Below are 14,857 nucleotides of genomic sequence, written 5' to 3' on the forward strand. Positions count from 1 at the left end.
ACTTTCAAAATCATTTTTCTTCCTTAGGCCTTTTTTAACATTCAAATTACATGTTAATTTATCATTCATTGCTAATTTCCAAATTTCCTTGTACCATTCTTCTATTTTAATTTCCACCTCCCCTTTCCAATTTCTTGCTATTAATAACATTGCAGCCGTTAGCAACATTGTTACCAAATTCTTTTCATTTTCTTTCCATTCATCCGTATTATAAATAGATAATAGTATAGTCGCTGGGTTTGTATTGATTTTTTTTCTTCATGATACTTTCTATTTCTACTATTATCTTTCCCCAAAAACTCTGTATATACTTACATTCCCACCACATATGAATATATGTCCCCTTTTCTTGACAACCCCTCCAATATTTTTCTGAACAGCTCTTATCCATATTATGTATCTTTATTGGGGTCAGATACCACTTCCATACTATCTTGTAGTAGTTTTCTTTTATTCTAATTGATAATTTTTTGAGATGCCTTGCTTTCCATAATTTTTCCCAATTTCTTTCTCCTACTTTTATTCCCAGTTCTTCCTCCCATATTTCCCTTGTTAATATCCCTTTCCTCCCCCCTTTAATCTCTATTAATATTTTATATATCATACTAGTTATCCCTTTCGGATATTCATTTCCCTCTTTTTTAATCCTTTGAGTCACCCTTCTTTGGACACATTCCAGCTTAGGGTCGACATCTCCCATCAATTGTGTTTCCCAGAATTGGACACAGTGTGATTCCAGGTAAAGTGGTCTGACCAAGGCATGACTTTCCTGGACCAAGACACTATTCTCCTATTTATGCCTTGGCTTTTTTAGCTGCCACCTAAACATGGAAAAATGGGCTTCCTTGGAGTCTGCTGGAGTCTCCTTCTCTGGAGGTTTTGAATCTGAGGCTGGATGGCTATCTACCGGGGAAGGCTTTGACTGTATTTTCCTGCCTGGCAGGGAAGGTGGAGTGGGTGGCCCTTTGGGTCTCCTCCAGCTCTGTGTTTCTATGTTCCTACGATTCCTTGCTTAGGTTCTGCTGCCCTCTTGCGGCCCTGACATTGCGGAAGTGTTGTGTGTGCTGCCAATGCACAACCGGCGAGGCTCCCTCCTCCTTTGTCTCTTGGGCACAGCAAGAAACTTTCTGTATCCCCATTGCTTTGTTGTTGTTTATGGTTCCTTGACAAATTCGCTATCGTTTCCCCCATTGTTTTCATTCGGGGGGAAAAACATAAAGAAAGCATCCATACTTATACACACATAAACATACTTGAATTATTACATAACATATTACACAGTTTGGCCGCTAGACGGTGTGAAGCGCTAAGATCGTCTAAGGCTCTTTTAGGCATGGGGAATCTTTTTATCCCACCGCTGCCACCCATTTGTAAAGAATTTAAAACGACTGCCACCAATTTGTAAAGGTCTAATATCGACTAACACCAATTTGGAAAGATGCAACCACCAAGGACTACTTCTTCACTTTAAAGGGTAGCGTACCTTGGTTTAGAATATATGCGACAGAGGCTTAGATGTTGGAAGAACAATAACAAGTTTATTCAGGCACAAGCTTAGTGGTTACAATTTTGTTTCTCACTTAGAGGTATTCTTATTAACAGTTACAATACTAGAATGAGATGAATCAACTCTCTAAAGTATCACTCCTTTTACTTAGTTAAAACTTCTTCTCCTTCTACTTTTAAACCATTACTTCAATGGATCTCTGTGAGCCCAGCTGGGATTGGTTCCCAAAGTCTGAAACTTGGACTATCCAGTGACTTCAAACCATAGTCACCCCTGTGATATACTATCACAGATTCTCTGTTCCTTACCAGGACACAGACTACATTAAATAAGTCACCAAACTTATTTAAAACCGACTCAAAATGAACAATTGAGTCACCTTGATCCCATCAACCTGAAATCAATCTTCCCTGTGCCTCATCAGAGGACAGACTGACTGACTTTTTAAAACTCTGCACTTCTTCCACTAAACAGCAGTTGGCTCCGCCTACTTCTCCATGGCAACCAGCCTCTGAGTGCTGAGATGAAATAACTGTAATACTTACCCTTTTAAAACATAAACACACAATTAAACATAACATCTGTAAACCAAAATTCGTACTTCATTACAGGTGGCTTACTTGATAGGTCAACTGTCCATCTTTTGCTTTTGGTGTCCACCTGAACAATCCAGGTGTGCTTGGAATGCTAACCATCCCTTCTTGCCATCGCCTTTCTTCCCAGCCCGAATGCCGCGAGTAGCCGAGATGGGCTGGACAACGAAACCGGGACGGAGTCGGTGGTCAGCCACAGGCGGGAGAGGCACCGGCGAAGGAACCGCGAAGGCCATGAAGACGGTAAGCCCAATCCACTCCTTCAAAAGGCCTTCGGGGAGACTGAGTTTTTGAATACAGAGATCCGTCTCAGGAACTGGTCAGAAGTTTGTGTCAATAAATAATGGCGTCGTTGTTTACGTGTCCTCTTATGCTGGATCTACATGGCCATGTAATGCAGTTTGATCTCTGTTATACTGTCAGTGTATATGGAATGGCTCTGCTCCAGGGGAGGGAGGAGGAGGAGAAGCAGCAGACAGAAGGCTTGTTGTTGAGCCTTTGGTGGGTAGTCAGCCTCTCCCCTCCCTCCATCCCCATTGCCTCGGCACTATAAGAGGGTTTCACAAGACCAGTCACTCTCGATGCAACGGTGTAATAACAGTGAGGCTGCGGATGTTGGAAATAGCAGCCTCCCAAGTCTTTCACTATTTGTTTATTAATGTATATATTTGCTAACCTGTATTTTGATTGCTAACCTGTGTATGTTGATTGCCAGTTTGACTGTACCTCTCTGGTGTGGGAGTGGTTATAGACATGTGATTGTACTGAGCGTGTTCAGACTCGGGACTCCATTTTTATTCAGTATCTGCTTTCCACCTCCGTGGAGACGGATGCATGTTTGCATCAGACCTCAGTGGAGGTGGATGCATGTTGCTGTATGGCTTAAAGACTACTTAAAGACTTTAGTGACTACCACTATACCAAAAGACTAGTGAGATATAGACATGTGATTGTACTGAGCATGTTCAGACTCAGGACTCCATTTTGTATTCAGAGTTTTGCATCAGATCTCAGTGGAGGTGGATGCATGTTGCTGTATGACTTAAAGACTACTTAAAGACTATGGACTATTGATTAAGAATGATACCCTGTGTATTCAACACAGAGAGAGGCTACATCCTATCCATAACTGAACTTTAATAAGAAATGTGCTTGTATGGTGAATTAATACAAGATGTTTATGAGTAAGCAAGATATATTATTTTTCAGTGAAAGAAGACTTTTTAAATCTCTGAGTTCATATTTTAAACTAAAAGGTTTCAAGGGAGTGTATATGTTTTGGGTAACTGCAATTACAACTGCTACTTCAACTGCAAAGAAACAACCAAATATATTTTTGTAGTGGCATGTCTTTGTCCTTGGCAGTTCAAAGGCATGGTTCTTCAGTCTAACAGCTGAGTTACCCGTGTGCCATTACATGAATGCTTGTGAATATCGCTTGTTCAAAGAGTTGACTTCTAACAAGCTCATGCTTTTATTGACTAGTGATGCCCATATGTTCATGGAGAATCACATTTGCCAAACAGATGTGAAATCATTTGCCCTTTTCAATAAGGTTATGATTGCAATTTATTTCCAGAGAGTGACTGTCAGAGTAATAGCAGCGCAGCAGTAGATGGAGTCGGTGGAATGCAGAATGAAGTGACATCCAGAGACTTTGGTAAAACTATAGACAAAGTTTTATTGTACAAGACAAACAGACTTGCAGACAATAGACACAGGACTCTCACTCTAGGCAGACAGAACAGAACTGAACTGATGTAATCAGTAAAGCATACACACTTGTGTCTGGACACTCCCCAGTTCCAGCCACACATCAAGGTCATCACAGCTTCTCAGTAATTAACTCTTTCTAGACTATAGTACACTCTGGATCAGGGGTCCCCAAACTAAGGCCCGGGGGCCGGATGCGGCCCATCGAAGCCATTTATCCGGCCCCCATGGCACAAGGGCAGAAGGGGGTTGGGCTAAATGACCCAAGGGGTCTCTTCTTCTCTTACAACCCTTATTATTATTATTATTATTATTATTATTATTATTATTATTATTATTATTATTATTATTAACATTGAGACTGGGTGGCCATCTGTCAGGGATGCTTTGCTTGTGCTTGGTGCACAAAGGCAGAAGAGCATTGGACTCAATGGCCCAAAGGATCTCTTCCAACCCTCTTTATTATTATTATTATTATTATTATTATTATTATTATTATTATTATTATGACACAGCAAACAAGATAGATATGCTGGATTTCATATCACAAAATCACAAGTCAAACACTTCCCAAGTGTCTAGGACTGTGTGATGTATTTTCGGATGATGCACACAGATCCCAACAGGGTGGCCTTTTGCAGCTGGCAGATCGTAATTTTGTCAATGTCTATTGTTTCCAAATGCGGGCTGAGATCTTTTGGCACGGCACCCAGCCGTAATAATAATAATAATAATAATAATAATAATAATAATAATAATAATAATAATTATTATTATTATTGCTCGGTGGTCAACTATAGTCCGGCCCTCCAACGGTTCGAAGGATCGTGAACTGTCCCCCTGTTTAAAAAGTTTGGGGATCCCTGCTCTGGAGTATGCAATACAAACCAAGACACAAATTGCATTTAAACACTATCAATACACAAATCCCACATTAACAGTGAATGCAGCAATTCAGACCATATTTTAGTTCTTGGGGACCACTGGTGGTCCACGGACCACAGATTGGGAGCCACTGCATTAGACAAAAAAACTCACTTTGTAGTGTGGTGGGTGAATTCTCAGACAGAGCACGTTGTGCGACGGAGAAATAATAATTGAACGGCGGAAACAAGCGAGAGGGCTTTTTGTGGCGTTTTGTCTGCGTGTTTCAATAAACAACAATATCTGCCCTTCCTCTTTTATCGAATTAGACCTTGGGCCTAATTAGCAGATATTCTGCTGGAGTTTTCTGAAACAGGCCTTTGAGAACAAGAGATCCGCTTGAGGGTTGGGAACGTCGACCGGATCCCGTGAAAAGGAGAAAAAGCACAGCGTGGAAGTTAATTAGGAGCCGGGGAGTTTGGTTCTCAGGACCCCGAACAAAGTTGAAATCTCTTCTCCCTCCTTCTGTTTCCCAAGAAAAGCGGGGTCTTAATTATGAAGGTAATTAAGGGACCGACTTCCCGAATGTTTTAGGTGGCTGGTCCGGCTGGCCGTTGTTGTTCTTTCCCCATCGCTGCAGGTGTCAAGTGTCTGCCATAATTGTGTCTCCGCTTGTGAAATGGACCGTTCGGTTGTTTGTCGACTTTACAATGGGAACTTTAACGCCTCGTCGGTGGATTAATGCTTGGTCGTGGGGAACGGATGGGCTATGAATTTATTTATTTTTACTTATTTTCAATGAAAACTTTTATTGGAAAAGGGACAAATAAAGAAAAGTAACAATGGTTGGAATTCAAGTCTGCAGTCCTCAACGAGGAAGAGTATTTATTGAGAATGTATCTACAGTAGTCTCACTTATCCAAGCTAAATGGGTCGGCAGAACCTTGGATAAGCGAATATGTTGGATAATAAGGAGGGATTAAGGAGCCTATTAAACATTAAATTAGGTTATGATTTTACAAATTAAGCACCAAAACATCATGTTATACAACACATTTGACAGAAAAAGTAGTTCAATACGCAGTAATGTTATGTTGTAATTACTGTATTTACGAATTTAGCACCAAAATATAGAATCATAGAATAGTAGAGTTGGAAGAGACCTCATGGGCCATCCAGTCCAACCCCCATATCACGATGTATTGAAAACATTTACTAAAAAAATGCCACATGACACTTCACACTCTGCTTGCTGTGAACTGAATGCTCAACTAGAAGTATCCTGTTTTTGTATCTTTGCCTCCTAAGCTCTAAATTTTTTACAGCCACATGGCACTTCACGCTCTGCTTGCTGTGAACTGAATGTTCAACTATAAGTATCCCATTTTTGTATTTTTGCCTCCTAAGCTGTACGTTCTTTACAGCCACATGGCACTTCACGCTCTGCTTGCTGTGAGCTGAATGCTCTACTATAAGTATCCCGTTTTTGTATCTTTGCCTCCTAAGCTCTAAATTCTTTACAGCCACATGGCACTTCACACTCTGCTTGCTGTGAGTTGAATACTCAACTAGAAGTATTATGTTTTTGTATCTTTGCCTCCTAAGTTCTAAATGTTTTACAGCCACATGGCACTTCACACTCTGCTTGCTGTGAGCTGAATGCTCAACTAGAAGTATCTCGTTTTTGTATCTTTGCCTCCTAAGCTCTAAATTCTCTACAGCCACATGACGCTTCATGCTCTGCTTGCTGTGAGCTGAATGCTCAACTCTTAAGTTTTCTGTTTTTCATATTTTTGATGCTCTGCTGTTTGTGGTTTTTTCAATGTTCAATGAGAGGCTGGGCTTCTTGTATGCTTCTGCAAAGGTGTTTAGAGTGGCTTGTAGGTCTTCTTCTGAATGCGCACAGACTACATTATCATCGGCATATTGGAGTTCTAGAACAGATCTTGTTTGACCTTGTGACAAGGCAGGAGACGAAGTGCCACAGCATGTATGTATGTACATCTGCTGAGAATAATACAGAGAATTTAAAAAGGGTGTCCGGCACCAGAGAAAAATGCAGCCAGTGCATGCCAATGACAGAAAAGGACACAAGGGCTCTGGCTGGGCAGATTAAGGAGGGATGAAATGAGCTCAGCAGATGGAGACTGACTGGGCAAACAAGCCCATGGCAACAGCTTTTGAGTAGATGGAGTGCAACAGGGAATCCCCAATAGAGAGAAGAAAAAGGAAGGTGAGAGAACAGGATTGACTTCTGATCATGGAAACTGCTGGTTAGGGTAGACTCCTCCATTAATTGGGATGACTCTCCACTCGCTGAACAGTCTCCCAAAGCAGGGTTGCACTGACATTTATTAACTTGAGTTGTCAGTTCAAGCCTTTTGCCGTGATTAATGCCTTTGTGAAGTGCTTTTCTGTTGTCCTGGCTTCAAGGGGCCTGTTGGAGTGTCCACTTCTGAGCGTTTCCTGGACCCCTTGGGTCATGGTCTCCTGATAAACGTTGAGAAGGACAGGCTTTGATCTCCAGAGCAATGGCTCCGTGTCAGGAAGGATCAGGAGGCCCTGTTTTGAAGGCCTTGGCCAGCTGGTCCTGGACAAAGAACAAGGGCGCATTGGAAGTCAAGTGCCCCTGGAAGGCCTCCATCGGATGTCATGCGGGAAATGGGACTGGTCCATGATTGGATCAAAAAGGCAGAGAAGGTTTCCTCCTTTTTGGAGATATAGGCTGAGTATTCCTTGCCCACAATTCTCAATTCCAAAAAATCCAAACTGCCCACAGTCTGAAATCTGAAGAGTTCCTATACTCTTTCAAAACTAATTTTGCATTTCAGGATTGCACGTGCTTTTTCTCTTAGGAAAAGCTACCCAAAAACAGCAGAGCATCAAAAATATGCAAAAAAAAGAGGATACTTATGGTTGAGCATTCAGCTCACAGCAAGCAGAGAGTGAAGTGTTATGTGGCTGTAAAGAATTTAGAGCTTAGGAGGTAAACATGCAGAGTTCAGTCTTTAAAATCACAAAAGAGGCGGCATACTAGTGTTAGGATTTTCTTTGTAAATTAAGGAAAACTCTCAAATGCAGCAGACGACCCAAAATATGCAAAAGCAGAATACTTATGGTTGAGCATTCAGCTCACAGCAAGCAGAGTGTGAAGTGTTGTGTGGGTGTAAAGAATTTAGAGCTTAGGAGGCAAAGATACAAAAATGGGATACTGATAGTTGAGCATTCAGCTCACAGCAAGCAGAGCGTGAAGTGCCATGTGGCTGTAAAGAATTTAGAGCTCAGGAGGCAAACATGCAGAATTCAGTCTTTAAAATCACAAAAGAGATGGCATGTTGGTGTTAGTATTTTCTTTGTCAATTAGGGGAAACTCTCAAATACATCAGCTCACAGCAAGCAGAGCATGAAGTGCCATGTGATTGTGAAGAATTTAGCATTTTCCTTGTAAATTAGGGAAAACTCTCAAATACATCAGAGCATCCAAAATATGCAAAAGCAGAATACTTATGGTTGAGCATTCAGCTCACAGCAAGCAGAGCGTGAAGTACCATGTGGTTGTGAAGAATTTAGCATTTTCTTTGTAAATTAGGGAAAACTCTCAAATACATCAGAGCATCCAAAAGATGCAAAAGCAGAATACTTATGGTTGAGCATTCAGCTCACAGCAAGCAGAGCATGAAGTATTTATTTATTTATTTACTAACAGCATTTATATTCTGCCCTTCTCACCCCGAAGCGGACTCAGGGCGGATCACATTACACATATGGGCAAACATTCAATGCCTTTTAACATAGAACAAAGACAAACAAACATAGGCTCCGAGCGGGCCTTGAACTCATGACCTCCTGTGATTCATTGCAGCTGCTCTCCAGCCTGCGCCACCGCCCGAGCCCAATGTACCATGTGGTTGTGAAGAATTTAGCATTTTCTTTGTAAATTAGGGAAAACTCTGAAATACATCAGAGCATCCAAAATATGCAAAAGCAGAATACTTATGGTTGAACATTCAGCTCACAGCAAGCAGAGCATGAAGTGCCATGTGGTTGTGAAGAATTTAGCATTTTCTTTGTAAATTGGGGAAAACTCTCAAATACATCAGAGCATCCAAAATATGCAAAAGCAGAATACTTATGGTTGAGCATTCAGCTCACAGCAAGCAGAGCATGAAGTGCCATGTGGTTGTGAAGAATTTAGCATTTTCTTTGTAAATTGGGGAAAACTCTCAAATACATCAGAGCATCCAAAATATGCAAAAGCAGAATACTTATGGTTGAGCATTCAGCTCACAGCAAGCAGAGCATGAAGTGCCATGTGGTTGTGAAGAATTTAGAGCTTAGGAGGCAAAGAAACAAAAATGGGATACTTATAGTTGAGGATTCAGCTCACAGCAAGCAGAGCATGAAGTGCCATGTGGTTGTGAAGAATTTAGAGCTTAGGAGGCAAAGAAACAAAAATGGGATACTTATAGTTGAGGATTCAGCTCACAGCAAGAATTTAGAGCTTAGGAGGCAAGCTGACTACATTTCTTCATAGTAAAGAACTGGGTCTGAGCTACTTTAACTAGCTTCATCTCTTCTAGTGTTCGAAAGAGAGGCAGTGTGGGGTTGAACTCCAACACATATCAGTGCAGAAATGGTTACCTTTCCTGTTTTGTCTCATGAGGGCAAAAGTCTCCTGTTTTTAACACTGTGTCCTGCTTGTTGATTTTAATGATTGTTTTTATTGATGTTGATGTTTTTTACTGGGATAATTGTTTTATTGCTTTGTTACTGTTTTGTTTGTTTTATCGGGCCTGGCCCCATGTAAGCCGCCCCGAGTCCCTTCGGGGAGATGGGGCGGGGTATAAAAATAAAGTTGTTATTATTATTATTATTATTATTATTATTATTATTATTATTATTATTATTATTGACACAACGATGTTGTATGACACAGCAAACAAGATAGACATGCTGGATTTCGTTTCACAAAACCACAAGTCGAACACTTCCCAAGTGTCTAGGACTGTGTGATGTATTTTCGGATGATGCGTGCAGATCCCAGCAGGGTGGCCTTTTGCAGTTGTCAGATCATAATTTTGTCAATGTCTATTGTTTCCAAATGCCGGCTGAGATCTTTTGGCACGGCACCCAATGTGCCCATCACCACCGGGACCACCTGCACTGGTTTCTGCCAGAGTCTTTGAAGTTCAATCTTGAGGTCCTGATAGCGGCTGAGTTTTTCCTGTTGTTTTTCATCAATGTGACTGTCACCTGGGATGGCGACATCAATTATCCAAACCTTGTTCTTTTCCACAACTGTGATATCTGGTGTGTTGTGTTCCAGAACTTTGTCAGTCTGGATTCGGAAGTCCCACAGTATCTTTGCGTGTTCATTTTCCACGACCTTTGCCAGTTCTTTACTGCTGGGAGGTGGTACTTGATGCATAAGTTCCAATGGACCATTTGGGCCACACAGTTGTGCCTCTGTTTGTAGTCTGTCTGTGCAATTTTCTTACAGCAGCTGAGGAGATGATCAATGGTTTCGTCAGCTTCCTTGCACAGTTTGCATTTTGGGTCATCAGCTGATTTTTCAATCTTGGCCTTAATTGCATTTGTTCTGATGGCTTGCTCCTGGGCTGCAAGGATCAGGCCTTCTGTCTCATTATTATTATTATTATTATTATTATTATTATTATTATTATTATTATTATTATTATGAGGCAATCTACCTGCGCTGGCCTGTGAACCACTGGATTGAAGGGAGCTATTTCTTTATTTATTGCTCTCCTGACCAGCAAACGAGGAGATAGTAGGAAACGTGGCTGCATGGAGGTATATAGAGGCTCAGCCCTGTCTCATGCATGGAGAACATTTGCATAGCTCTGCTCTCATTGGCTTAAACCTGGGGCGAGGCGGGCAGAGGCAAATCCGACTATGCCAGCTGGGGTGGCTTAAGGTGTCTCGAAGCAGGATGAATCTAGTGTAATGGGACCCTCGAGGAACAGAGCAAGTCTGCAGCCTTGGAGAGCAGGTATGCTTGACCGGATAGGATTTCTGACCGCAGGTTTGGGATGCTCTTTGGGTGGGATTGAGGAGACCCGGGATGCTCTCTGTTAAGGACACACTCCCTTGTTTGATGTTGTTGTCCTAGAAAGCTAAAGCGCTCAGATGTCACCCCCACCCCTAATCCCACAGAAGCTCTCCAAATGATATTCGCTTAAATCCGAGCGCTTTGTTTTGAATTAAGGCTGTGGATTAAGCTATGCCGTTTACACACACGTTTGGACAGCCTGCTTCTGTTTGTTGATGTCTGCTTATACGTTTAACTTGACAACAATGGGTTGCTGTGAAGTTTCTGGGCTGTATGGGCATGTTCCAGAAGCAGCCTCTCCTGACGTTTTGCCCACAACTACGGCAGGCATCCTCAGAGGTTGTGAGGTCTCTTGGAAACTAGGCAAGTGGTGTTTATATATCCAGGGTGGGAGAAAGAACTCTTCATCATCATCATCATCATCATCATCATCATCATCATCATTTAATTACTTATTAATCGCTCTCCATCCACGATGCTCTAGGCGATTTACAAGATAAAATTGTAAAGGATAAAAATACATACATACAAATATTGATAAAATTAACATAGATTAAAAGCTCTAGTAAAGAGCCAGGTCTTAAGTGCTAGGGTAAAAGGCCCTAACTCACGCATGGCTCTCATATAAACTCATATAAACTCTTGTTTGTTTGAGGCAAGTGTGAATGTTGCCAATGGCCACCTTGGTTAGCATTGAATAGCCTTGCAGCTTCAAAGCCTGGCTGCTTCTTGCCTGAGGGAATCCTTTGTTGGGAGATGTTAGTTGGCCCTAATTATTTCCAGTCTTGATTTCCCCTGTTTTCAGAGTCTTGCTCTTTATTTACTGTTTTTAGTGTTGCTCTTTATTTACTGTCCTGATTTTAGAGTTTTTTTTAATACTGGTAGCCAAATATTGTTCATTTCTATGGTTTCCTCCTTTCTGTTGCTATTGTCCACATACTTGTGGATTTCAATGTTGGGAGGTGATTAGCTGGCCCTGGTTGTTTCATGACTGGAATCCCTCTGTTTTTTAGTGTTGCTCTTTATTTACTGTCCTGATTTTAGAGTTTTTTTTTAAATACTGGTAGCCAAATATTGTTCATTTCTATGGTTTCCTCCTTTCTGTTGCTATTGTCCACATGCTTGTGGATTTCAATGTTGGGAGGTGATTAGCTGGCCCTGGTTGTTTCAAGACTGGAATCCCTCTGTTTTTTTAGTGTTGCTCTTTATTTACTGTCCTGATTTTAGAGTTTTTTTTTAATACTGGTAGCCAAATATTGTTCATTTCTATGGTTTCCTCCTTTCTGTTGCTATTGTCCACATGCTTGTGGATTTCAATGTTGGGAGGTGATTAGCTGGCCCTGGTTGTTTCATGATTGGAATCCCTCTATTTTTTAGTGTTGCTCTTTATTTACTGTCCTGATTTTAGAGTTTTTTTAATACTGGTAGCCAAATATTGTTCATTTCTGTGGTTTCCTCCTTTCTGTTGCTATTGTCCACATGCTTGTGGATTTCAATGTTGAGAGATGATTAGCTGGCCCTGGTTGTTTCAAGACTGGAATCCCTCTGTTTCTGAGTGTTGCTCTTTATTTACTGTCCTGATTTTAGATTTTTTTTTAATACTGGTAGCCAAATATTGTTCATTTCTATGGTTTCCTCCTTTCTGTTGCTATTGTCCACATACTTGTGGATTTCAATGTTGGGAGGTGATTAGCTGGCCCTGGTTGTTTCAAGACTGGAATCCCTCTGTTTTTTAGTGTTGCTCTTTATTTACTGTCCTGATTTTAGAGTATTTTAATACTGGTAGCCAAATATTGTTCATTTCTATGGTTTCCTCCTTTCTGTTGCTATTGTCCACATACTTGTGGATTTCAACGTTGGGAGGTGATTAGCTGGCCCTGGTTGTTTCATGTCAATAATACCAATAATAGAGAAAAATAATAAATGTACCATATATTCTTGAGTATAAGCTGACCCAAGTATAAGCCAACCAGGACCCTCACCCGAGTATAAGCCGAGGGGGGCTTTTTAGTCCTAAAAAAAGGGCTGAAAAACTAGGTTTATACTCGAGTATATACAGTATTTATTATTATTTATTATTATTAATGCGAATCCACCAGAGTGGAATACAAATAAAGTTTTTTATTATTTGTTATATTATAATCAAGGTGGCCAATTGCAACATTCACACTCACCTCCAACAGACATGAGTTCTTTCTCCCACCCTGGACATTATTCCACAGATATATAAATCCCACTTGCCGAGTTTCCAACGTACCTCACAACTTCTGAGGATGCCTGGCATAAATGTGGGCAAAACGTCAGGAGAGAATGCTTCTGGAACATGGCCACACAGCCAGGAAAACTCACAGCAACCCAGAGATTCTGGCTATGAAAACCTTCAACAACACGATGTGGAAATTGTGTTGTTGAAGGCTTCCATGGCCGGGATTGCAGGGTTGTTGTATGTTTTCCGGGCTGTATGGCCATGTTCCAGAAGTATTCTCTCCTGACGTTTCGCCCACATCTATGGCAGGCATCCTCAGAGGTTGTGAGGAATATATGTCCATGTTCTAGAAGTATTCTCTCCTGATGTTTTGCCCACATTTATGGCAGGCATCCTCAGAAGTTGTGAGGAATATATCTCCATGTTTCAGAAGTATTCTCTCCTGACGTTTCGCCCACATCTATGGCAGGCATCCTCAGAGGTTGTGAGGTCCGTAGGTCCGTTGACGCAGGGACTACGAATACACAACACTCACGGGCGCTTAATTCTGTGATGCATTCATAACTGAGACATAGGATTCCAGCCATCCTTCCCATATACATAGACCTCACAACCTCTGAGGATGCCTGCCATAGATGTGGGCGAAACGTCAGGCCATGTATGTCCATGTTCCAGAAGTATTCTCTCCTGACGTTTCACCCACATCTATGGCAGGCATCCTCAGAGGTTGTGAGGTATATGTATATGGGAAGGCTGGCTGGAATCCTACGTCACAGTTATGAATGCATCACAGAGTTAAGCGCCTGTGAGTGTAGTGTATTCGTAGTCCCTGCATCAACGGGCCTACGGACCTCACAACCTCTGAGGATGCCTGCCATAGATGTGGGCGAAACGTCAGAAGAGAATACTTCTAGAACATGGACATATATTCCTCACAACCTCTGAGGATGCCTGCCATAGATGTGGGCGAAATGTCAGGAGAGAATACTTCTGGAACAAGGCCACACAGCCTGAAAGACATACAACAACCCTGAAGTGGAAATTGTCTGCTTTTTGGACATATCCAAGCCTTAATCTAGGCCTTTGCATCCCTTTTATCCCTCAATTATTATTGGAAAAACGCTCATCTCGCCAGTCCTCCCCCATCGCTGTAATCTACTTTTGGGGGTCAAAAGCAATCATGCGAATTCGCCCTGGCTTATGGGCTAAGAGAGTTTATCCTGTACGTTCCATGATCCTTCCGCCCCTTCATTGGTCTTTGAAATAAGAAAAGAGGCAACATTATTCTGACCCATCCTGCTTTCGAGAGATGTAGTCTGAGCTTTGCCTGCCTTTGCCTAGGGTTGGAGAGAAGATGCTAACCGCTTGTGTTTTGTTTTCTGCAGCTTTGGTTGTTGTTTTGGACTGCTCCGTTGCAGAGCAAAATAACCCCGTAGGATTTTGTCGCGACGGAAGCAGCCAGCCGTTGCCCTCGTCTCCATGATTTCATAATATTATGGAGTTGGAGGAGACCACAAGGGCCATTCAGTTTGATCCTGAATCTCCAGATTTTGTTTGATGTCGCAGCCGGAGAGCTAATTGTGTTTGTGTGCCGTCCTTCCTTCGTTTCGACATTCTTGGTTCTGATTGCGTCTCGACGTCTGGGGGTGTTTGGTATCTTCTTCACCTTCTTTTGGAAATTCACAAGTGGCCAATTTAAGGGAGGCCCCGAAATGGCCACCTCGTCGCTGTTGGGGTGCTTGTGTCGAGAGCGCAGGGAGCCCCAGCGGCTACCCGTTTGCTCCCCGTGGATAGCGAGCCGCGACCGGAGGTCCTGCAGCCCTTGGAGGCATCGCCTTTTGAGGCCGCTGGAACCTATCAAGTGCTACCCAGAAGCTCCGCCGCCTGTCTATCTCTGTATG

At 42.0% G+C, this 14,857-nt stretch overlaps 1 protein-coding gene across 4 annotated transcripts in view; it reads left to right on the forward strand.

The window, feature by feature from the left end:
• Positions 1–14,857, forward strand: part of dvl1 (dishevelled segment polarity protein 1) — a 91,077-nt gene that overhangs the window by 39,033 nt on the left and 37,187 nt on the right. For 3 of the 4 annotated variants that reach the window (XM_062965850.1, XM_062965849.1, XM_062965852.1), the window contains exon 4: positions 2,231–2,343. In XM_062965850.1, the coding sequence (XP_062821920.1) occupies positions 2,231–2,343 (113 nt within the window). Of the gene's footprint in view, positions 1–2,230; positions 2,344–10,379; positions 10,691–14,341; positions 14,853–14,857 lie in introns of those variants that run through there. The other variant, XM_062965851.1, reaches the window with a different exon arrangement.

Source organism: Anolis carolinensis, unplaced genomic scaffold, assembly GCF_035594765.1.
Source record: "Anolis carolinensis isolate JA03-04 unplaced genomic scaffold, rAnoCar3.1.pri scaffold_15, whole genome shotgun sequence".
Classification (NCBI taxonomy): Eukaryota; Metazoa; Chordata; class Lepidosauria; order Squamata; family Dactyloidae; genus Anolis; species Anolis carolinensis.